Here is a 26,596-nt window from a genome sequence, read left to right on the forward strand (position 1 = left end):
ATAGAAACAATATGGCAGTTAAGAGAGTCGAGGGGTATGAAAGGGAAGCAGTGATTGAGAAGGGAATGAGACAGGGTTGTAGCCTATCCCCAATGTTACTGAATCTGCATATTGAGCAAGCAGTAAAGGTAACAAAAGAAAAATTTGGATTAGGAATTCAAGTCCATGGAGAAGAAATAAAAAAATTTGAGATCTGCTGATGTTGTAATTCTATCTGAGACAGCAAAGGGTTATGGAAGAGCAGTTGAATGTAATGGTCAGTGTCTTGAAAGGAGGATATAAGATGAACATCAACAAAAACAAAACAAGGGTAATGGAATTTAGCTGAATTAGATCAGGTGATGCTGAGGGAATTAGATTAGGTATCTAGACACAAAGTAGCAGATGAGTTTTGCTATTTGGGCAGCAAAATAAATGATAACGGCCGTAGCAGAGAGGATATAAAATGTAGACCAGCAAAGGCAAGAAAAGCGTTACTGAAAAAGAGAAATTTGTTAACATGGAATATAGCTTTAAATGTCAGGAAGTGTTTTCGGGAAGTTCAAATGGTTCAAATGGCTCTGAGCACTATGGGACTTAACATCTGAGGTCATCCGCCCCCTAGAACTTACAACTACTTAAACATAGCTAACCTAAGGACATCACACACATCCATGCCCGAGGCAGGATTCGAACCTGCGACCGTAGCGGTCGCGCTGTTCCAGACTGCAGCGCCTAGAACCGCTCGGCTACACTGCCGGCTTTCTGGAAGTAATTGTATGGAGTGAACCATGTATGGAAATGAAACGTGGACAATAAACAGTTTAGACAAGAAGAGAATAGAAGCTTTTGAGATGTGGTGCTGCAGAAGAATGCTGAAGATTAAATGGGTAGATCATGTAAGTAATGAGAAGGTACTGAATAGAACTGAACAGAAAGTTGTGGCACAGCCTGATTGAAGAAGGGACTGGTTGATAGGACACTTTCTAACACATCAAGGAATCACCAGTTAGTGTTGGAGGTAAGTGTGGGGTGGAAAATTGTAGAGGGAGATCAAGGGATGAATATAGTTAGCAGATCCAGAAGGATATACACTGATCAGCCAGAACTTCATGACCACATACTTAATAGCCAATTTGTCCACCTCTGGCACCGGTAACAACGGTTACGCATCATGGCATCGAAGCAATGAGGCCTTGGTAGGTCGCTGGAGGATGTTGGCACCACATCTGCACATACAAGTCACCTAATTCCCGTCATTTCCGGGGAGGGGGACAATGAGTTCTGACGCCATATGCAATCAGATCCCAGATGTGTTTAATCGGGTTCAGATCTGGTGAGTTGGGAGTCAGTACGTCAATTGGAACTCGCCACTGTGTTCCTCGAACCACTCCATCACTCTCCTTACCTTGTGACATCGCGCATTATCTTTTTGAAAAATACCACTGTCATTGGGAAACATTACCGTCATGAAGGGTTGTACGTGGTCTGTAACTAGTGTATAATATTCCTTGGCCATCATGGTGTTTTGCACTACCTCCAGGAAGTTTCCTAGCACGTGATGGAGCCGCTACTAGTATTTCCCTGCCCCACAGTACAAGTGTCGAGGAAGTGTCCGTTGGAAGATGACGAATTCGCACCCTCCCATCAGTATAATGACGAAGGTACTGCCATTCATCAGGCCATGCAATGCTGTGTCACTGCACCAACACCAAGTGCCAATGGTCGCATGCTTATTTCAATTGTAGTTGCTGATATCATATTGCTAACATTGGCATGGCATGGGTCATCAGCAGCGGAGGCCCATCATTAGGAGTATTCAGTGCTCTGTGTATTCAGATGCACTTGTAGTCTGCCCAGTTTTAAAGTCTGATGTTAGTTCCGCTACAGTTTGCCGCCAGTCTGCCCAGTCTACAACGTCCAATGAGAGGTGGACCCCTAGCCTCATGATGTCCAGACGTGATTTAAAATTAGTTTCACCATGTGCTGAAGATACTCATCACAGCACTCCTCAAACGCTGGACAAGTCGTGTAATTTCCGAAATGCTCGTGCCAAGCCTCCCGGCCATCACAATCTGCCCTCAGTCAAAATCAGATACATCGCACTTCTTCCTCATTCTACACAGACAACACAAGTGAACCATGTGTGTGTCTGACTATCAGTCATTATATTTGATAAACTGATGATTTGGGCTACCTTTAATTGCATTCTTATTATCACAGTATCAGCAGTATGGTTGGTTGGTTGGTTTTGGGGAAGGAGACCAGACAGCGTCGTCATCGGTCTCATCAGATTAGGGAAGGATGGGGAAGGAAGTCGGCCGTGCCCTTTCAGAGGAACCATCCCGGCATTTGCCTGGAGTGATTTAGGGAAATCACGGAAAACCTAAATCAGGATGGCCGGACACGGGATTGAACCGTCGTCCTCCCGAATGCGAGTCCAGTGTCTAACCACTGCGCCACCTCGCTCGGTCTCAGCAGTATGCAAGTAAGTCATTATGGTATGTGTGTATCTAAGCAAAAAATATTGTTAACTAACTAAGCAATATTTACAGAATGTGAGGAAATTGTTTCCAACTATCAGTGTGAACAGTTTTTGATATAAATGCAAGGGAAATGCAAAGAAAAGTATACATATCACACTACATACGTATAAAAAATATTTTTTGCCATCCATGGGCGAGAGGGCATGTTGTCAGAACTTGAATCACTGGTCTATTAAACTTCCCTCTTCGTTGGGCTAGTTGTACAAACTCAGGACAACCAACAGCCAACCTGTAGTTTCAACATAATATGGGAACTGCGCTGTACATCTAGTTGCAGTTAAAACTCTTGATAAAATATCTGATAATTCAGGGGTGAGTAAATCAGTTCGTAACTACTGCATAATTTGTATTTGAAAAGTAATAATAAATACTGGATTCTCGCTGAAGCTGTAACTGGGAATTGCTACAAAATACAAAGATTTAATTCTCTTCTTTAAAGGCCGATCTACACTGGATGTCAACGGTGTGATATAGAATACTGGGAGACTTTACAGTCAAAAGACAGAACGTTCACACTAGATGGAGCATCACGATGTCTCTTTGCTAGAACCAATACTAAATGATGAAATTGAGGTTATGAGATCGCATCCATGTTACAAAAAGTTAGGAAATAGTATCAGAATTAAGGAACTATGAAAAAATTTATTAATGGCCTTTTGAAATAATAGATCCAGCAATCAGTGAATGTGTATAGTGTCACATCATTTGTGTTCATTTACCGATATGTACCTGTGTTGCTAGAAATAAAAAGTAATTCTGTATGATTCAGTTCCCTGCAGTTGTTTTATATTGTGTGTAAGACTTACCAACACAACTGATTACCTCAGCTTAATCTCGTCAACTTGCCACTGCAGCCACTATACTCCGATTTCTTCCCAGTGCCATGAAGAGGAGACCACACCATCAAGATCTTGCAAAATGGTAAAACCACAAAGGTCTCCACTGAGTGGGTCAAGCCTGCATAGATCATAACAGCACTGTCACAAGACACCATGCCAGAGCTGCAAGCCTCACCATGTCCAGAGTCACATATGCAGACATCACCTATGGTTACCATTTCCCTTGATCGGTCAGCAACTACACCGTCACTGGATCCAGTAGCTGCACTGACTCCCTGGCTGGTACTTCACACAAGAGCTTGGCAGCAAATAACATTTAGATTTACTTACATCTCAGATGCTCTTCACCAAAAGGCGGTTGAAGGAAGGGGGCTGTGTGGGAATATTCTATCCATCAACTGACTAGTGTGTGTTACCTCTGATGCAAGGGGTTCCTTAGAGTTACACTCAGTGTAGAGTTATACGTGTTCATTTACAGATGCGTATTTGCGTTGCTAAAAATAAAAATTAATTCTGTATGTTTCAACATTCTTTGTACAGTATTTTATATGGGCCATAAGTCTTACCCACAGGCCAAAGCAAACTTTATAATGAATGTTTTTGATAAGGTTTGTGTGGTAAATTGCTGAGAAGTGAAACAATACAAAATGTGTGGTCAAAACATTTCAAAACTTCTGCATTTAATTGGTAGAGAAATTATGTACATATAAACACATCAAGCTTATTACTAAGGCAATGCATTGAGCTTTTCTTGTCAGATACACATGAAAATTGTTTCATCACTTTATTTTATTTTATCCATGTGCAGTATAGGCTCCTTCTCTGTCCAAGTACTGTAAAACTTAAAATCATATTTCACTTTCGGATATGTGGCCTTTCTTGTTGAAGAATACTCATGGAAAAATATTCTAGTCATCATGGAATACTCACGATATGTGCGAAAAATAAATATACAGTTCGATAAAAACTAAGACACAGAAGCAAGCATGAGGGCAGCAGCAATAGGTGCCACTGCCCCTCCACCTATATCAATGTAAAACTTTCTTCTATGTCTACATCTACATCTACATCTATACTTACAACTATGCTCTACAAACCACTGTGAAGAGCATGACAGAGGATAGATCGTATTGTACAAACTATTATGCTTTTCTCCCATTTCATTCATATATTGAACACAGGAAGAGTGATTGTTCAAATGCCTCAATCCATGCTTTATGAATCTAATAATGTCCTCAGGATCCCAACGTGAGTGATATGTAGGGGGTTGTAGTATATTCCAAAAGTAATCATTTTATGTTGGTTCTCGAAACTTTCTAAGCAGGTTCCATTGGACAATTTACATCTATCTTCTAGGGCCTACTAATCCAGTTCTTCTTCATTACGTTGTGGGTCAAAAAAAGTGACTGTTCATGCTACCATTCTCTGTATACATTCCGTATACATTTGGTAGTTGTCCCACACACTTCAGTAATATCCTAGGATTGGTCCCATGAATGATTTATAAGCAGTCCCCTTTGTGCACTGGTTGTGTTTCCTCTGTGTTCCATCATTAAACCAAAGTCTACCACCTGCTTTACTCATGACTGAACATATCCGTGCAAAATGTTACATCCTGATATTTTTATAAATTGACTGATTCTAACTTTGACTCACTGATATTATAGTCATAAGGCACTACTTTCTTCGTTTTGTAGAATGTAAAATTTTAATCTGTTTTCACTGTTTCTATGTACCAAATAACACGAAAAATAAATATATTTTTTCTTCTTCAGTAAAGCTGACTTTCTTATTGTTACAAAAATGTTATTTAATGAAAGTTGCTTCATCAGTTTATGTTCTTATCCATAAATAGTGCAGAGCTTTCCTCTGCCCAGGTTTTTGTAAAAGCTATATCATTTTCCATTCTTGAACATCTAGCTTATCTTGTTGAAGAACATTCCATGGGAAAAAAATAACAAAGTCTTCATGACACATAAATAGACCAAGGTCCAAAAAATTATTATTAAAATATATCTGTGTAAAAATGCAGATAAAACATGCTTCATAAGTATTGCATGTTACACAATTAAAGATTATTTAGAGGGTTCAGGGAAGTGGTTAATAATGAAGGGGGACAGCTACAACACCATCATGTTGCAATACATGCATACAATATAATCTTTTTTGTAGAAAATCATATGCCAAGATCTATAATGTATGATAGTAGTGCCTTATCAGTCTCCTGAGCTCAACATAAGACTCATTGTGGAGGGATTGTGACACAATTTTTCAGATAGACTGAAGTGAGTATATGAAAATGTGCATGGGATGCATGACATGTTTACATTCCTGGGGTCAGTGTTCCAAACAGGCTGCAGGGAGTGCAGGGCGCAGTGGTGACCAGCATGTGTCTATAGAGTATGCAGTGATGTGATGCGAAATGGTTTTATATTTTGCAAACTGTGTATGATTGAAAGAGTCATCGATAAAGGGACTGGCCAAATGAGACACTGTAGCTGTGAAGACACTGATCTCATGTATGAGAGGATGAAATTTACTCTTCTTGGCCATCCTGATTTAGGTTTTCCATGGTTTTCCTAAATCATTTCAGGCAAATGCTGGGATGGTTCCTTCAACAAGGCAACAGCTGACCAGCTGTCCTATCCTTTTAAAGATATACTTCTTTGTTATATGTGGGAATAAATTTTGAGCTATCTAGTTTCATTATATTATGATGACATTTCCTATAGCATTGTGAGTTGATTCTTGGATGAATAAATAGATAAATAAACATCTGCACTGTGTCAAGGAAACAAAATGAAAGCACGAAATCCGCTACCATATTGTGAGTGAATACAGAATAGGTTAACATCTGACTGATGTTACGTTCCGTTGATAGGCATCTGAAACACATTGCAGACTGTTTTGACATCTTGTTCCATCACAACCTATTCTATTCAGTGCGAATCGATCTTCAAGGCCCATCCAAATGCATCAATCTGTCTGCACAGTTACCTGCACAAAAATACATGTTTGCAACAGATCACCACAATTAAGATGTGTTCACACCACTCAAGTTCCAATCCCCCACTCACATCATCTGTCAGTGCAGAAAAGAATTTTCAATGCCGAGAGACTATTGTTTTTGTAACCTCCAAGTTTATTTAATTCAAAACTGAAGGAAACAGAAAAGAAATGCGAAAAACAATAAGACAGATTAAAATAGTCTATAGTCTGGACAGTGGCTGCTTGAGTGAAAGCAGTTTTCGCACATAAATTTACTTCATGGGTTGCAGGGGGAACCCAATGTAGTTATTTGAAAATGGATTTGGACATGTATAATTATCGTTTGACGCTCACAACTGCTAGTGTAATACAGAAAATACTTGTATGCATGTAGCAATACCTCCACATGAGCGGCTGACAGTGATGATAAGATTCCTGGCAACAAGAAGAAGCTACAAAGATCTAGAACTTTCTGTTGCAGTTTCGAAACAAGCACTGAGTGAAATCATACCCAACACATGCGAAGCTATTTACACTGTCCTGAAGGATGTCGTGAAGGTAACTTAAGTACTATACCTCAATTGTGACAAATTACAGATAATATTTTTACGGTTCTAGATATGTTTGAAACACAGTATAGTCTTAGAAATTATATACATAGCCAATGAGCTATAGACAATTTAGTTTGGTTCAATATCAGGATTTTAAATTTCCTGCCTGATGTGTACCAGGGACAGACTTTTGCACCCATATATAAAACTCCTTTATCAATTATACACAGGGAGTCATTGTTTATCTGGAAAGTTTTACTTCTAGTATTGTGGCAGTGAATTCTACCATTCAGCTCTAAATTACTCTTACTACGAACCACACATTAAGAAGTAAAACAAATGTAATTATCCTTATGTCCCTTGAGGCACAGTTTCAAGAGTTTGATTATATGTTATGTGTTATATTTTATATATGTTTATTTATTAGCCATTCAGCATGTTTACCATTCAAATTGGCTTTGTTAAAATGCATTTTACATATTCATAAAAGTATAGTTGTTACTAATTTTTACATTATGCATGGATATTTATATTAGTAATTTTTACATTTTACGCACATCATCATTTTGCATATACACATAAATACATAAAATACTTACTAATCAGAAGGTTTCAAAATAATCATTATATAGTTTACATTCAAGACTTAATTAATCAGTGTTACACATTTATTTAATGATAGTCACATTATTTTGTTGTTTATGTATTCCTCCCAAATTAATTCCAAGATTTAGAAAGAGTGAGGGTTTTGACTGATTTTGGCCGTTTATTATAGAACTTGTTGAGTAGTATGCTTTATTTTTAAACCATGTATTAATATCTCCTTAAATTGAGAGAGAGTGAGGGTTTTGACTGATTGTGGTAGTTTATTATGTAACTTTAGACTTAGGTGTTTGTGGCTGTTGTGTGTCAGTGACAGCCTAGAATATGTTATATCAAGCGTGCAGTTGTTTCTAGTACTATGCGGATGTAAATTCATTCTCTGTGTAAATTGCTGTATATTTTCTTTTACATATATTAAGCAGTTATAGATGTAGAGACTTGGGAGGGTCTTTATGTTTAATAGCCTGAAGTGCTCCTTACAGGTTTCTCTTGGACCCAATCCTTGTATACACCTAATTGTTTTTTTGCCATTTAAATACACAGTTTGTGCCTGTTGAATTATCCCATAACAGTATTCCATATTGTAACTGTGACTAAAAGAATGCATATTAGCAAAGCATCAATAAGCCTTTGGTCTACTTTTAAACCCAATAGCTTGACACTGTGTTCTCTTCTTTCCATACCTTCAGATCATAATACATTTCCTTCGTTTTTGTGTTGTTTATACATAACTTGTTAGCAATACACTGCACCCTACATTTTTCAAAAAGTTCATTATTTTTGTTTACCGCCTCTTGCATATTCTCACTTGTGGAGATCGTGGTCATATCATCAGTATATAAGACATTTTTGCAGGCTGTATAGTTTGAGAAGACATTAACATAGACAATAAAGAGGAAGAGTCCAAGAACAGACCCCTGTGGAATTCCTCTCTTAATTTTCATTAGTTCTAAACTTTCATCGTTCACATAGACTAACTGTTGCCTGTTATTTAGGTATGATTTAATCGTCCACTTAACACAAGATTCTGGCTGTACTCTCTCTAAAAAAACAGTGTCTACTTTCTTTTGCTTCACTGTCTCACAAGATTACGTCATAGGACAGTACAGATTGAAAGTATGTTAGCAGTCTCTGGCGCACATTTCAGTAAGCAGTGTGTGACCAATTCTTTTTTTACCATTTCCCTATTTGCTGTAGGCTCAACGACATGTAATTTCTCTACTTAAGAATTTTAAGCATGAGCAATCTTATCAAATTTGCTGTGTTCTCTGATTTTTATTTGTTTTGTACATATATGACTTCTACATGTTGTATTGGTCTTCAGTCTGAAGACTGGTTTGATGCAGCCCTCCATGCTACTCTTCATCTCTGAGTAACTACTACAACTACTTCTGAATCTGCTTACTGTGCAACAAATTTCTTTTGTCCCCAGTTCTATTCAGTACCTCATCATTAGTTATGTGATCTACCCATCTAATCATCAACATTCTACTGTAGAACCACATTTCAAAAGCTTCTATTATCTTCTTGTCTAAACTTTTCACTGTCCATATTTCGTTTCCATATACACTTCATACAAACACTTTCGAATTAGATAGATTAGATATTTCAGAAAAGACTTCCTGTCACTGAAATCTGCACTCAACAGTAACAATTTTTTCTTCGTCAGAAACACTTTTCCTGCCATTGCCAGTCTACATTTTATATCCTTTCTACTTCGACAAGCATCAGTTAATTTGCTACCCAAATAGAAGCTTCTATTCTCTTCTTGTCTAAACTTTTCATTGCCCATATTTCATTTCCATATACGGCTACACCTCATACAAACACTTTCAGAAAAGACTTCCTGACACTGAAATCTGCACTCGACAGTAACAAATTTTTCTTCTTCAGAAACAATTTAAGTGTCTCATTCCCTAAACTAATTCCCTCAGCATCACCTGATTTAATTCGACTACATTCCATTATCCTCGTTTTGCTTTTGCTGATATTCATTTTGTATCCTCCTTTCAAGATACTGTCCATTCCATTCACCTGCTCCTCCATTACTTTGCTGTGTCAGTATACAGACTGAATAATATCAGCGATAGGCTACAACCCTGTCTCACTCCCTTCTCAACCACTGTTTCCTTTTCATACCCTTCGACTCGCATAACTGGCATATTGCTTCTGTACAAGTTCTAAATAGCCTTTCGCTCTCAGTATTTTACCTTCAGAATGACACAGTCACAAGCTTTCTCAAGGTCTACAAATGCTATAAACCTAGGTTTGTCTTTCTGTAACCTACCTTCTATGAGAAGTCATTGGCTCAGTATTCCCTCATGTGTTCTTACATTTCTCTGGAATTCAAACTAATCTTTCCCAGGTCGGCATCTACCAGTTTTTCCATTGTTCTGTAAAGAATTTTGTAACCATGATTAATTAAATTGATAGTTCGTGAATTTCCACACCTGTCAGCAACTACTCCCTTTGGAATTGGAATTGTTATATTCTTCTTGAAGTCTGAGGATATTTCGTCTGTCTCATACATCTTGCTCACTAGATGGAAAAGTTTTATCATGGCTTGCTGTCCTCAGGTTATCACTAGTTCTGACAGAATTTTGTTTACCACTGGGGACTTGTTTCGACTTCAGTCTTTCAGTACTCTATCAAATTCTTCATGCAGTACCATATCTCCCATTTCATCTTAACGTATGTCCTCTCCCATTTCCCTCAACTACATCTCGTTTGTATACACCTTCTATATACTCTTTCCACCTTCCAGCTTTCCCTTCTTTGCTTGGGACTGGTTTACCACCTGAGCTCTTGACATTCATACAAGTGGGTCTCTTCTTCTAGAGGATTCCTTAATTTTCCTGTATGCGGCATCTGTCTTTCCTCTAGTGGTATATGCTTCTACATCCTTACATTTGTTCTCTAGTCGTTCCTGTCGGTCTCATTTTTCAGATCTCTGTATTCCCTTTCGCCTGCTTCATTTACATTATTTTTATATTTTCTCTTTTCATCAATTAAATTCAGTATTTCTTGTATTACTCAAGGGTTTTTACTACCCTCTTCTTTTTACCTACTTGATCTTCTTCTGACTTCACTATATCATCTCTTAAAGGTACCCATTCTTCTTCTACTTTATTCCTTTCCCCTGTACGTGTCAATTGTTTCCTTACGCTCCCCCTGCAACTGTCTACAATCTCTGGTTTTTTCACTTTATCCAGGTCTCATCTCTTTAAATCCTTACCTTTTTGCAGTTTCTTTAGTTTTAATCTACAGTTCATAACCAATAAATTGTGGTCAGAGTCCACATCTGTCCTTGGAAATGTCTTACAATTTAAAAATCTGGTTCCGAAATCTCTGTTTTACCATTATAAATCAATCTGAAACTTTCTGATGTCTCCAGGTCTCTTTCACGTATGCAACCTTCTTTTATGATTCTTAAATCAAGTGTTTGCTATGATTAATTATGCTCTGTGCAAAATTCTTCACATGGGTTCCTCTTTGATTCCTTTCCCCAGTCGATAAATTCAGCTACGAACTCTCTAGACCAGTGACGTGTACCTGTCATTTTAAAATTCAATACGCACACGCAGACGACAAACACTAGAGTAGACTGGACAAACAGCTGACTGAAACACGTTTCGAGCGCCAGAGTTGCGGCGATGTCTGCGCAGGTGTCATTTGTGACCCACAGATTTCAGAAATTTCGTTTGAGTCTCCAACTACCAGGTTCGCGGGCATCTCATATCTGCGCAAATCTCCTCTTCACAGATAGCGATCTGTCCGTGCAGATGTTACATGCGCAGACTTTTTGCGCAGATGGACGTTGCGTGTTGAAGCGGTTTTACATCCACGGTTGAGGAATTTTTTGACTACAAAATTTTTTAAACAATGTGCTGAATTAATATATAATAATTTGGCATGTATTTATCTGATTGCTTCTTCCGTATCAATATTCTATGTTTAATTTTTTATTTCGCTCATATGACTGGTAGATCTTGTTGTCGCCATCGATTTTATTTTCCTACGTTTTGATCATTCAGTGTCAAAGAGACCACAATGTACATATTTGTTTGTAGCTGCTTGTTTGTTCTAGCCCAGAGTGTAGTCTTCGCTTTTGAAATGCTTTTGTTTTCACGTAAAATATTAAAGAAAATGAAATTGTTTATGTCATTTGGCTTTAATTTGCCACTATGACGTAAATGTGGTATAATTTTTCTCAGAACTAACTTTAAGGTAATTATCAGTAACCTTTATGACTGGGGGCGCCAATATGTTGTGTTGTCATAAACTTGTTATGGTGCTGGGAATGTCACTCTCAGTTGTGGTGGAGTGTTAATCGATGGTGGTACATAGTACATAGTGTGTGGTGTAATGCAACTGGAAGAACTGGATATTGCCGTGGAGAATGAGAGCGCAGCGATAGAGTTTGCTGTACAGCGAAAGTTATTACCAGGAAAGAAAACTCTCTGTCCAGCATGTAACATAGGAAATGTGGGGTGGTACAAGAAATCGAATGATGGTTTGAAGGTGCCATTTTCCTTACGATGTTCCAGACGAAGATGTCGTAAGAAGTGGTCAGTTACCAAAAACACTTGGTTTTTTGGTTCTCATCTAACATTGCGACAAAATTTTATGCTTATTTATTTCTGGATTCGTGGAGATAGCATTGGAGAAGCATCAGAAAATCTCAAATTGAGCAAGACCACGGTTATGGACTACTATCAGTTCTGTAGGGAAGTGTGTTTCGTTATTGTCAGTAATCGCACAAAACCTGTAGGAGGGCCAGACCACGTCGTTGTAATAAGTGAGTTTCAGGTAGATAGGGTTTTTCCAGCCCAAGTGAAGAGAGTTTGTTTTCTAGAAGGTTACGACAAGACAACAGAGGAATGCTTTTTGATTGAGCTTCATGATACGGATGAAGACATTGTAGTTCAACTGATTAAAAAGTTTGTTAGGGCAGGATCATCCGTGATAACCGATGCGTGGGAATCTTTCAACAGACTGAACAGCGAGCATTTTCAGAACTCATTTTCGGATCATCCGATAAAATTCTTCGAATCTATTAATCCTGATAGAGAAACGAACCAAAAACGATGCATGTTCCGGAAAACGAATCGCTTTGTTGAAACTGAAAGTCTGGAGATTAAAAGCCAAGACCTGCTATTGTTCCAATATTTGTACTTCCACCCTATTGAGTACCTGAGCACAGGAGAAAAATTTGACAGATTTTTAGAAGACATTGCCCTAGTTTACCCAGGTCCTTTCAAACAACCATTGACCGCTGTAATTTACTAGAGGTAAGATGTAAATTTGATTGCGCAGTATTCTAATTAAGAACATATTGCACCAAATTGTTGTTTGCTTCAAATGAACTGAAGAAGCCATTAATCTTTGTGCAATCATTTCACTAAAAGCATCATTAACTAATTTGATGTCTTCGACTACAGCCGAGTAGTGAATCGGTAATTAACTTATAATTATGTTAAATAAATTACAAAGCTGCATTGTGACGACATTTTGCGTTAGAAACAATTAGAAAATTACCGAAAATTAAACATTGTGCAATGTTATCCAGCACTTCATATAAAATTTTAGCCAACTTTTTTTCATTCCTGGAGTGTATAATATCATCAAATTGGAGTTTTGAGCTCAGTTCCTGTGCTGGCAGAAGAATGATAATGAATTAGGAATGGTTCCACCTTTTTGCAATTACACAAATAATTGTTTTATCGCCAAAACCACAGTTGTAGCATCCTCAGTGTTTTTTAATTGTTTTCTCTTTATTTCACACACACAGTGTCAGATAAAAGGAAAATAATAAAAAAAGAAGCACTGAGGATGCCTCAAGTGTGGTGAAACATGTTTGGCTTGTAAAACAAAACCGTAATTTGTGTACTTGCTAGAAGGTGGACCCATCCTTAATTCGTTACAGTGTGTAATATTATTTGTTTTTCCCCATTGAAGAAATAAGTGTACTATTTTGCCCCTCTCAAGTGGCAATCCTAGGTATGCACTTCTAAGCTTAGCTGGGAATGGATTTAGTTAAGGTATACCTGAGGGTTGGGTTTTTGTTTACCCTGTGCCTTCATAATTGTCGCAAAGCAGTAAGAGTTCACTGAAATCTATGTTGACACTTAAGAAGTGAGAGCTTGACATAGTCTTGACGGCGTAACACAGGCATCCATGTTACAGCAAAATGTTTGATAATATTTCATTTACTGGATGATGTCTAAAATTACAGAAATGAGCCGTCTTCAGCATGTACAATGACATTATGCCATTTGTTTTGAATGTACACTTCAGTGTATCAATAGTATTTAAATAGTTGGGTGTAGGTTAATAAGTTGGCAGAAACTTTTATCCCACATCTTAATGGTCCTGATCTTTATATTTTCCTTACTATCTAATCCATACTACCCATATGCTTTTGATATTACTGACACAAGCAGATTTTATGTGTAGCATTTGGAGTGATAAATTCTTAACAACTGCACTTGAAATTCAATGCAGTATTACAGTGTTTGACTAGTGTGTGATATAGGACACCCCGCCCCCATGCAAAAATATAAAGAAGGTTGTAATGAAAGACTGTGCTGTAGCATAGCCCAAGATCCAAGTCATGTTGAAATGTGATAATTTGGTAGTGAGTTGACGAAGCTAACAAATGTGAATGCCAAATAAATGATGTGGTAAGAGATTGACCTGTAACATAGCTTGATGTTTACATTTGCACCATATTTAACCCACTTTTTGTCGTAAAAATGGTTTACAAGGTAAATTCAGAAGATGAACATTAAATAATGAACAAGGCTTTGAGTAATTTGATGTATATTATTTACTTATACATACACAACAAAAAATTCAAGAGGGGGTCAACTACCTTCTGAACTAACAATCAATGACTTAGAGCTGTCCTAAAGATCCACCTGTCATCAGACACTATCATATTGTAACCTTCAAGAGGCATAGGGATGGAGAAAGGAAAGTTGCATTCTTTCATAGACAGCTGCAGTAGGAGTGTATGGGTAGCAAAGTCAAATGTCTTTTAGCATGTTTATATATATATATATATATACATTGAGATTTTTAAAAACTATAACAAGGCAGGTAATTGTGTCCTGCAACATGCCCCAGACATCTGAAACTTTAGCTTCAGAATGGTATCTATCGTTCCCCTGTCTATATTAATACATTTTCATTTAACTTCCAGATCTGTATAATAAAACGGAATGGCAGCCACACAAAATGTGCCAGTTTCTGAAATAATTAGAAATAAAAGTTCAGGGGATGATGAACCTAAGAAGAAATCTCGTGAAGATTGGAGGAAAGCAAAAGAGCTTGAAGAAGCAAGAAAGGTAAGTTCACAGTAATAAGTTTGAGGAGAAAATGTTGATGAACAAGATTTGGTATTAAATATTTGACCCTGTTACTATTTAAAGTTAGTGTGTCAGCTAGTTGCTGACATTTTTATAAAAATAATGAAAAGATCTTTGTTATTTGCATATATTAATAAGTAGTTTCTCAATAGGCAGGAACAGCACCAGCAGCAGTTGATGAAGAAGGAAAAGATATCAATCCTCACATTCCTCAATACATATCACAAGCACCATGGTATTTTGGATCAAAAGGGCCTACACTAAAACATCAACGGCCTCAGCCAGAGAGGGAGAAGCAATTTGCACGTGTTGATGATTGGTACAAGAGAGGTGTTTCTGTGAGTGGCTTAAAAATTTTTTCACTTTACCAATAGCATTTTTTGTTACTGTCATTGTTTAATTACTGTAAAATATTTCGTGTCTGTGTTGCTGTAGGCCCCTGCAATAAACAGTAGCCCTATCATTGGTATATTTCTAAACATTTTCTTGTTTCATGATGCTAGAGTTAGTTATAAGTTGCACCTTGCAAATACTTGGTGAGCTTCTTATCTTGACCGTTGAGGTGTTGTCAGTTTCTTTTTCTTGTATCTTGATGAAAGAATTTGATTTTGTTTTTCTCTTTAATATTGATAGAGCCAAACTTGACACTATCATCTAGTTGTGAACTGTGCATGAAGTATTTACATTACAAATGAATGTAAGTCAGAATTCCCAGTTTGTTAAAGAAGGAAATATTTTCAAAATAAAATGGTGAAATGTTTTCTGAAAATATAGGAAAATAGTGCATTTTTCAACTTACATTAATTATGACAATTTTATGTACCATATCATGACTTCTTGTGACCATAGCACAACAAACTGTACAAAAGGGGACTGGTTTGGAAGGCTCTTTAATGTGCTGTATCTTTGAAACTGAATATTTTTGAAGTATAAATATGAAATCCACTAAATATGGCATAATAGCTTTGGAAACCGCAAAATCAAAATTAAGTTGCAAGATGTGTTTGTCTAATAAAATCAGAACACAGGACACATCATGTAATCAGCCAATCACATCACATTTTTAGTCTACAAACACACGAATGATGAAAAAAGCATTAAGCATTAGACAAGAATAAATTAGATGATGCAAAGAAATGTACAGTGTGTACAGTAATACACAGAGAGATGCCATCACATATCTTTAATGTGAGGAAAGTGAAAGCAACGGTATCCTCAAAAGGCATGAAATTGTGGTCGCCAAAGGCCTTCATTGTTTTGAAGTGAAGCAGTTGCTAACAGTACTAATCCCCTTTGATTATTTGTACCAAGACTTCCTAAGTGCAAAATTCAGCTGGCTCAAGGCAGATTTTTTACTCTTGGGCTTTGCTGTGTTTGCTTTTCCCCAAATTTTGCCTTATCTGTTTCAACAGTTTCTACATCTACACCTATACTTCGCAAGCCACCCAACGGTGTGTGGCGGAGGGCACTTTACGTGCCACTGTCATTACCTCTCCCTTTCCTGTTCCAGTCGTGTATGGTTCGCGGGAAGAACGACTGTCTGAAAACCTCCGTGCACGCTCTAATCTCTCTAATTTTACATTCGTGATCTCCTCGGGAGGTATAAGTAAGGGGAAGCAATATATTAGATACCTCATCCAGAAACGCACCCTCTCAAAACCTGGCGAGCAAGCTACACCGCGATGCAGAGCGCCTCTCTTGCAGAGTCTGCCACTTGAGTTTATTAAACATCTCCGTAACGCTATCACGGTTACCAAACAACCCTGTGACGAAACGCGCCGCTCTTCTTTGGATCCTCTCCATCTCCTCCGTCAACCCGACCTGGTACGGATCCCACACTGATGAGCAATACTCAAGTATAGGTCAAACGAGTGTTTTGTAAGCCACCTCCTTTGTTGATGGACTACATTTTCTAAGCACTCTCCCAATGAATCTCAACCTGGTACCCGCCTTACCAACAATTAATTTTATATGATCATTCCACTTCAAATCGTTCCGCACGCATACTCCCAGACATTTTACAGAAGTAACTGCTGCCAGTGTTTGTTCCGCTATCATATAATCATACAATAATGGATCCTTCTTTCTATGTATTCGCAGTACATTACATTTGTTTATGTTAAGGGACAGTTGCCACTCCCTGCACCAAGTGCCTATCTGCTGCAGATCTTCCTGCATTTCGCTACAATTTTCTAATGCTGCAACTTCTCTGTATACTACAGCATCATCCGCGAAAAGCCGCATGGAACTTCCGACACTACCTACTAGGTCATTTATATATATTGTGAAAAGCAATGGTCCCATAACACTCCCCTGTGGCACGCCAGAGGTTACTTTAACGTCTGTAGACGTCTCTCCATTGAGAACAACATGCTGTGTTCTGTTTGCTAAAAACTCTTCAATCCAGCCACACAGCTGGTCTGATATTCCGTAGGCTCTTACTTTGTTTATCAGGCGACAGTGCGGAACTGTATCGAACGCCTTCTGGAAGTCAAGAAAAATAGCATCTACCTGGGAGCATGTATCTAATATTTTCTGGGTCTCATGAACAAATAAAGCGAGTTGGGTCTCACACGATCGCTGTTTCCGGAATCCATGTTGATTCCTACATAGTAGATTCTGGGTTTCCAAAAACGACATGATACTCGAGCAAAAAACATGTTCTAAAATTCTACAACAGATCGACGTCAGAGATATAGGTCTATAGTTTTGCGCATCTGCTCTACGACCCTTCTTGAAGGCTGGGACTACCTGTGCTCTTTTCCAATCATTTGGAACCCTCCGTTCCTCTAGAGACTTGCGGTACACGGCTGTTAGAAGGGGGGCAAGTTCTTTCGCGTACTCTGTGTAGAATCGAATTGGTATCCCGTCAGGTCCAGTGGACTTTCCTCTGTTGAGTGATTCCAGTTGCTTTTCTATTCCTTGGACACTTATTTCGATGTCAGCCATTTTTTCGTTTGTGCGAGGATTTGAAGTGAAGCAGTTGCTAACAGTACTAATCCCCTCTTAAGTGCTCGGAATTGTTTATCGCCTCCCTTGATACAACCTAAATTATTTGCAGAGACATAACTTTGCTTATTCGTATTCTGTATGTACAGTGTGATTATAATTAAAGTTGAAAATACTGTAAACAAAGAAGCACTGCTCATAATGACATCAAATGTGAACAAAAAAAAAAAAAATTACAAAATCTTTCCCACTGCCTTGTGCTGTAAGAGTCATAATGTAAATGGGTGTGACTATAAGCAATAGTTTAATTGTAATACGGTGGCAATGATGCAGATTGTGTGTTAAACCAAGCATACTGTGCAATCGCTTTCAACAGTTGTGGTACTGTTAGGTAAGCCAATTGACCACACTAAGGTCGTACCACATCAAATGGAAAAAAATCGGGTGTTAATCATTCTGAGACAAACAATGAAATTGGCTTTTGTCACGAGACAGGTGCAAGAAATGTTCAATGTGCTGTCTACAGTTCTTTGCCACAAGTTGAAATTGGGGAAGTAGCATGTTCCACAACAGATCGGACTGTCTCAAGGGTCATCTTCAGAAAGTGTTGTGTAATGTGCGCCCACATCCAGAAGTCAGACAGATTAAGATTAGGTGATCTGGACAGCCAGCTTGTAGGGATATGATGGCTGATAATTCTAGTGTTTCCAAAATGCCGTCTTGCATACAAATGATCATCCACGCTGTAGAAGGGTTGGCTGATGTTGGTGCACTTAGACTTTCAAAGCATTTACCAGTGATGGTAGAAGAACAGGGCCCACAACCTTTAAAAAATATGGCCCTACAATAAATGGTACTGTCGACTGGCACCACGCAGTTACCTTTGCAGAATGAAGCCATCCCAGTTGATGTCCAAAGGAATTTTTCATTACCATGGTCTACAGTCCTGTGTATTGACATGTGATTGGAGACGGAAGTAGGCTGCTTCTGTCAATAGAATGTCCTATGATCATACATTGACCACTTCCATCCAAGCAGAAATTCTTGAACAAATGTTTGTCTTACTGGAAGTTCGACATTAAGGAACTTTTGAACATGGGTAATTTTGTGTGGATAGCAGTGCAGGATGTTAAGTAGAATTTTATGCACTGTGCTCAGAAAAGTCCAAAGTTCGAGCAGTTTATCAAGCACTGTATGTTAGATCACCACTGCTCTAACCCCTTGCTCCCCAACCCCAGGGATGCTGTGGCCATATCTTCCACTGACACCAGATGAATTGTTTTCTCCCACTGCCACATTCCACTTCAAAATCTGCCTTTTCAAACAATGGAAAGTCTAGGTTGGAATACCAGCACTATTATAAGTAAGGTACATTGTTACTCACAGTAGAGATGACACATTGAGTTAAAGACAGGTACACAAAAGACAGTTGTACACTGAGCTTTTGACCAAATCCTCCCCCAGAAAAGTGTGTTCTTACACACACACACACACACACACACACACACACACACACACACACACAGATATATATATATATATATATATATATATATATATATATATATATATATATATAAAAAGAAAGATGATGAGACTTACCATACAAAAGCGCTGGCAGGTCGATAGACACACAAACAAACACAAATATACACACAAAATTCAAGCTTTCGCAACAAACTGTTGCCTCATCAGGAAAGAGGGAAGGAGAGGGAAAGACGAAAGGATGTGGGTTTTAAGGGCGAGGGTAAGGAGTCATTCCAATCCCGGGAGCGGAAAGACTTACCTTAGGGGGAAAAAAGGACAGGTATACACTCGCACACACACACATATCCATCCACACATACAGACACAAGCAGACATATTTAAAGACAAAGAGTTTGGGCAGAGATGTCAGTCGAGGTGGAAGAGTAGAGGCAAAGAAGTTGTTGAGAGACAGGTGAGGTATGAGTGGCGGCAACTGGAAATTAGCGGAGATTGAGGCCTGGCGGATAACGAGAAGAGAGGATATACTGAAGGGCAAGTTCCCATCTCCGGAGTTCGGATAGGTTGGTGTTGGTGGGAAGTATCCAGATAACCCGGACGGTGTAACACTGTGCCAAGATGTGCTGGCTGTGCACCAAGGCATGTTTAGCCACAGGGTGATCCTCATTACCAACAAACACTGTCTGCCTGTGTCCATTCATGCGAATGGACAGTTTGTTGCTGGTCATTCCCACATAGAATGCATCACAGTGTAGGCAGGTCAGTTGGTAAATCACGTGGGTGCTTTCACACGTGGCTCTGCCTTTGATCGTGTACACCTTCCGGGTTACAGGACTGGAGTAGGTGGTGGTGGGAGGGTGCATGGGACAGGTTTTGCACCGGGGGCGGTTACAAGGATAGGAGCCAGAGGGTAGGGAAGGTGGTTTGGGGATTTCATAGGGATGAACTAACAGGTTACGAAGGTTAGGTGGACGGCGGAAAGACACTCTTGGCGGAGTGGGGAGGATTTCATGAAGGATGGATCTCATTTCAGGGCAGGATTTGAGGAAGTCGTATCCCTGCTGGAGAGCCACATTCAGAGTCTGGTCCAGTCCCGGAAAGTATCCTGTCACAAGTGGGGCACTTTTGTGGTTCTTCTGTGGGGGATTCTGGGTTTGAGGGGATGAGGAAGTGGCTCTGGTTATTTGCTTCTGTACCAGGCCGGGAGGGTAGTTGCGGGATGCGAAAGCTGTTGTCAGGTTGTTGGTGTAATGTTTCAGGGATTCCGGCCTGGAGCAGATTCGTTTGCCACGAAGACCTAGGCTGTAGGGAAGGGACCGTTTGATGTGGAATGGGTGGCAGCTGTCATAATGGAGGTACTGTTGCTTGTTGGTGGGTTTGATGTGGACGGACGTGTGAAGTTGGCCATTGGACAGGTGGAGGTCAACGTCAAGGAAAGTGGCATGGGATTTGGAGTAGGACCAGGTGAATCTGATGGGACCAAAGGAGTTGAGGTTGGAGAGGAAATTCTGGAGTTCTTCTTCACTGTGAGTCCAGATCATGAAGATGTCATCAATAAATCTGTACCAAACTTTGGGTTGGCAGACCTGGGTAACCAAGAAGGCTTCCTCTAAGCGACCCATGAATAGGTTGGCGTACGAGGGGGCCATCCTGGTACCCATGGCTGTTCCCTTTAATTGTTGGTATGTCTGGCCTTCAAAAGTGAAGAAGTTGTGGGTCAGGATGAAGCTGGCTAAGGTAATGAGGAAAGAGGTTTTAGGTAGGGTGGCAGGTGATCGGCGTGAAAGGAAATGCTCCATCGCAGCGAGGCCCTGGACGTGCGGAATATTTGTGTATAAGGAAGTGGCATCAATGGTTACAAGGATGGTTTCCGGGGGTAACAGATTGGGTAAGGATTCCAGGCGTTCAAGGAAGTGGTTGGTGTCTTTGATGAAGGATGGGAGACTGCATGTAATGGGTTGAAGGTGTTGATCTACGTAGGCAGAGATACGTTCTGTGGGGGCTTGGTAACCAGCTACAATGGGGCGGCCGGGATGATTGGGTTTGTGGATTTTAGGAAGAAGGTAGAAGGTTGGGGTGCGGGGTGTCGGTGGGGTCAGGAGGTTGATGGAGTCAGGTGAAAGGTTTTGCAGGGGGCCTAAGGTTCTGAGGATTCCTTGAAGCTCCGCCTGGACATCGGGAATGGGGTTACCTTGGCAAACTTTGTATGTGGTGTTGTCTGAAAGCTGACGCAGTCCCTCAGCCACATACTCCCGACGATCAAGTACCACGGTCGTGGAACCCTTGTCCGCCGGAAGAATGACGATGGATCGGTCAGCCTTCAGATCACGGATAGCCTGGGCTTCAGCAGTGGTGATGTTGGGTGTAGGATTAAGGTTTTTTAAGAAGGATTGAGATGCAAGGCTGGAAGTCAGAAATTCCTGGAAGGTTTGGAGAGGGTGATTTTGAGGAAGAGGAGGTGGGTCCCGCTGTGACGGAGGACGGAACTGTTCCAGGCAGGGTTCAATTTGGATGGTGTCTTGGGGAGTTGGATCATTAGGAGTAGGATTAGGATCATTTGTCTTCGTGGCAAAGTGATATTTCCAGCAGAGAGTACGGGTGTAGGACAGTAAATCTTTGACGAGGGCTGTTTGGTTGAATCTGGGAGTGGGGCTGAAGGTGAGGCCTTTGGATAGGACAGAGGTTTCGGATTGGGAGAGAGGTTTGGAGGAAAGGTTAACTACTGAATTAGGGTGTTGTGGTTCCAGATTGCGTTGAAAGGAATTTTGAGGTTTTGGAGGGAGTGGAGCTGGAAGTGGGAGATTGAGTAGATGGGAGAGACTGGGTTTGTGTGCAATGAGAGGTGGTTGAGGTTTGCTGGAAAGGTTGTGAAGGGTGAGTGAGTTGCCTTTCCGGAGGTGGGAAACCAGGAGATTGGATAGTTTTTTGAGGTGGAGGGTGGCATGCTGTTCTAATTTACGGTTGGCCTGTAGGAGGATGCTCTGAACAGCCGGTGTGGATGTGGGAGAGGAAAGATTAAGGACTTTTATTAAGGATAGGAGTTGACGGGTGTGTTCATGGGCTGAGTTGATGTGTAGGTGAAGGATTAGGTGGGTGAGGGCAATGGATTGTTCAGTTTGGAACTGGTATAGGGACTGATGGAAGGAAGGGTTGCAGCCAGAGATGGGAACTTTAAGTGTGAGGCCTTTGGGGGTAATGCCAAATGTCAGACAAGCCTGAGAAAATAGAATATGGGAGCGTAATCTGGCTAGGGCGAAGGCATGTCTGCGGAGGGAATGTAAATAAAACTTAATGGGGTCGTTGTGGGGGTGTTGTGCGGGTGACATGGTACTAGAAGGTCGAAAGTGTAACGTGAGGCTGAAATGAAAATGAATATAAAAATATGTGGGGAGAGATAAAGGTGAAGTAGAAAGCAAATGGAGATCTGGTGTGAAAAGAGGCGAAAAGGGGTTGGTTGGAGCTGGGTTATGTTGAGCCTGTGGTGAAATAGTGTAGGTAGAAAACGATGTGCATAAAGGTTAGGTGATTGTGTTGCCGCCAAAACACGTTTTGAAGGCCAGACATACCAACAATTAAAGGGAACAGCCATGGGTACCAGGATGGCCCCCTCGTACGCCAACCTATTCATGGGTCGCTTAGAGGAAGCCTTCTTGGTTACCCAGGTCTGCCAACCCAAAGTTTGGTACAGATTTATTGATGACATCTTCATGATCTGGACTCACAGTGAAGAAGAACTCCAGAATTTCCTCTCCAACCTCAACTCCTTTGGTCCCATCAGATTCACCTGGTCCTACTCCAAATCCCATGCCACTTTCCTTGACGTTGACCTCCACCTGTCCAATGGCCAACTTCACACGTCCGTCCACATCAAACCCACCAACAAACAACAGTACCTCCATTATGACAGCTGCCACCCATTCCACATCAAACGGTCCCTTCCCTACAGCCTAGGTCTTCGTGGCAAACGAATCTGCTCCAGGCCGGAATCCCTGAAACATTACACCAACAACCTGACAACAGCTTTCGCATCCCGCAACTACCCTCCCGGCCTGGTACAGAAGCAAATAACCAGAGCCACTTCCTCATCCCCTCAAACCCAGAATCCCCCACAGAAGAACCACAAAAGTGCCCCACTTGTGACAGGATACTTTCCGGGACTGGACCAGACTCTGAATGTGGCTCTCCAGCAGGGATAAGACTTCCTCAAATCCTGCCCTGAAATGAGATCCATCCTTCATGAAATCCTCCCCACTCCGCCAAGAGTGTCTTTCCGCCGTCCACCTAACCTTCGTAACCTGTTAGTTCATCCCTATGAAATCCCCAAACCACCTTCCCTACCCTCTGGCTCCTATCCTTGTAACCGCCCCCGGTGCAAAACCTGTCCCATGCACCCTCCCACCACCACCTACTCCAGTCCTGTAACCCGGAAGGTGTACACGATCAAAGGCAGAGCCACGTGTGAAAGCACCCACGTGATTTACCAACTGACCTGCCTACACTGTGATGCATTCTATGTGGGAATGACCAGCAACAAACTGTCCATTCGCATGAATGGACACAGGCAGACAGTGTTTGTTGGTAATGAGGATCACCCTGTGGCTAAACATGCCTTGGTGCACAGCCAGCACATCTTGGCACAGTGTTACACCGTCCGGGTTATCTGGATACTTCCCACCAACACCAACCTATCCGAACTCCGGAGATGGGAACTTGCCCTTCAGTATATCCTCTCTTCTCGTTATCCGCCAGGCCTCAATCTCCGCTAATTTCCAGTTGCCGCCACTCATACCTCACCTGTCTCTCAACAACTTCTTTGCCTCTACTCTTCCACCTCGACTGACATCTCTGCCCAAACTCTTTGTCTTTAAATATGTCTGCTTGTGTCTGTATGTGTGGATGGATATGTGTGTGTGTGCGAGTGTATACCTGTCCTTTTTTCCCCCTAAGGTAAGTCTTTCCGCTCCCGGGATTGGAATGACTCCTTACCCTCGCCCTTAAAACCCACATCCTTTCGTCTTTCCCTCTCCTTCCCTCTTTCCTGATGAGGCAACAGTTTGTTGCGAAAGCTTGAATTTTGTGTGTATATTTGTGTTTGTTTGTGTGTCTATCGACCTGCCAGCGCTTTTGTGTGGTAAGTCTCATCATCTTTCTTTTTAGATACATTTTTTCCACGTGGAATGTTTCCCTCTGTTATATATATATATATATATATATATATATATATATATATATATATATACAAGCAGGCGCAACTCGTGCATACACGACTGCTGTCCCCAGACGCTGCAGCCATAATGAGCTGTGTGCTTGAGGTGTGCCTGCTTTGTGTGTGTGTGTGTGTGTGTGTGTGTGTGTGTGTGTGTGTGTGTGTGATCTTTCCTGAAGATGGCTATGGTCGAAAGCTCAGTGTAACAGTCTTTTAGTTGTGCCTGTCTACAACTCAACATGTCATCTTATGGTGAGCAGCAATCTGTCCTTTTCATAATACTGTTGAACTTGTCTTTCAAAATTTCATAGTCATTTGCTCCACACCTTTGCCAGATAACAGAGGAGTGCCTTTTCTCATACCCTTGAGTACTCTGTACTTCTGCAGAGAACTGGCACACAGTCATCATTCTTGTACAAGAGCTTTATCAGCAGCTCATGATACTGCATTGACACAGTCATTCGCAGTGTCTCGGTTGTGGGGTCGACAGAAGCGTCCGATCCCACGCGTCGGCTTTGACCCGTGACGTAAGGGTGTTGTCGTGTGTGACGTCATGACGGCACGGAGTTTGGTTTGAGTGTGGCTGCCTCCAGTTCTGTTTTATCTTATTTTATTTACTTTTCTGATCTGTTCGTTCTATCTCGTGAGATTTTTTTTTTTAATTTAAAAACACTTATTACTTATTTTAATTATGTTTCCTCCAATTTCTGTTTTAGTGTATTATATTTATCTTTCTGATCTGTTCTTTCTATCCTGTGAGATTTTTTTTTTTTAAAGACAAAAAACTCTAATCAGCTACTGAAGCATCTTTATCTTCTATGGGTTGCAGGGGTTACGACCCCAGGGGAGGTGGGTGGGTATTCATGAATGGCTGTCTTCACTTACACGTTGTAGCTACGCAAGGCGTCTAAATTTGTTTATATTTAGTTTGCCCCCCACCCAAAACACCCCATTTCCTGCGATTGTCCCGTTAGTGTCATTAGGCTTCTTGTGGAAAGTGTGTGTGTTTGTTTTTGTTTCCGCCATATTTGTGACGTCATGGGTCAAAGCAGACGGGCGGGATCGGACGCTTCCGTATTTCCCGGTTGTGAACTGAGGAACAGCCATGTATCCTGCATCATTTATTTTGTATGTTCCACTGCTTGCCGCACTATCTAGCGATGATATTTTTTTTTTAACTTTTCCATAATGTTTCTCCCTTCTCCAGGAATTTTCCATTCAAATTTGAAGTCATTCTGAGCAGTAGTTCTTTTTTTTACAGTGTTTTGAAACTGGAACTTCAATCATTATGTATACTAACTTGTAGATGTGCAACAAAAAAGTGGTGTTGTAATTGGCTGATTAGATCACATCTTCTGTGTAACCAAGTTTTTCCAGCAATTCAAGCTGCCCTCTTGTTTCTGAGCCCAACCACACAATCTGGAATCGCAACCAATTTGACTGTGAAGAATGCAAATGTAACTGCTAAACTCCCAGCAATTTAAATTGTGCTAAGATGTCAAAACCTAACCATACCTTTGGAAATCACGATATGGGAGAAAAAAGGGGAAGAAAACCAAATATTTCTCACAAATAAGAATAGAAATGTAATTGCATCATTTGAAGCAACTTAGACTGGAACCACATCCCTGAAAGAGAAAAAAGCGGCCAATATTGATGAGAACCATAATTATTTGTGAATGCATAGCACTGCTTACCCTTATACTGTATATATACGCACACATTGTTGTTGCTGTGCTCACTGTCACTGACTGATGGCAGCAATCAAGCAGCTGCCATTTTAATTTCATGTCTTTAGGAAGCTAACATGCCATATTTGGTGGATATCATGTTTGTACTTGCATATTTCAGATAAATTTGTTTCTGTGGTGAGTGCATTAAAGATCTCACGAAACTGCATTGTTCGCAGTATGGTTTGTTCTATTACAGTGACAGGAAAAAAGAGGGGGGGGGGGGAGGAGAGAGAGAGAGAGATACTTGCAGTTTACAGAATCATGTAAAGTTACCCAGTTTTGACATTGTAAGCATGCATGCAAAGTTTTTTTATGCAGTTCCTTGTGAACTTTGAGCAAGGAATATT

The 26,596-nt window shown here is 40.4% G+C and overlaps 1 protein-coding gene across 3 annotated transcripts in view; it reads left to right on the plus strand.

The window, feature by feature from the left end:
* The first annotated feature begins 11,594 nt into the window (after positions 1–11,594).
* LOC126259949 (pre-mRNA-splicing factor SLU7) overlaps positions 11,595–26,596 on the plus strand; it is a 78,810-nt gene continuing 63,808 nt past the window's right edge. Inside the window, exons 1-3 of one of the 3 annotated variants that reach the window (XM_049957058.1) lie at positions 11,595–11,733; positions 14,711–14,855; positions 15,029–15,214. In XM_049957058.1, coding sequence (XP_049813015.1) covers positions 14,730–14,855; positions 15,029–15,214 — 312 coding nt within the window. In that variant the 5' untranslated portion in view covers positions 11,595–11,733; positions 14,711–14,729. Of the gene's footprint in view, positions 11,734–11,937; positions 12,075–12,173; positions 12,798–14,710; positions 14,856–15,028; positions 15,215–26,596 lie in introns of those variants that run through there. The other 2 variants (XM_049957072.1, XM_049957065.1) reach the window with 2 other exon arrangements.

Source organism: Schistocerca nitens, chromosome 1 (assembly GCF_023898315.1).
Source record: "Schistocerca nitens isolate TAMUIC-IGC-003100 chromosome 1, iqSchNite1.1, whole genome shotgun sequence".
Classification (NCBI taxonomy): domain Eukaryota; kingdom Metazoa; phylum Arthropoda; class Insecta; order Orthoptera; family Acrididae; genus Schistocerca; species Schistocerca nitens.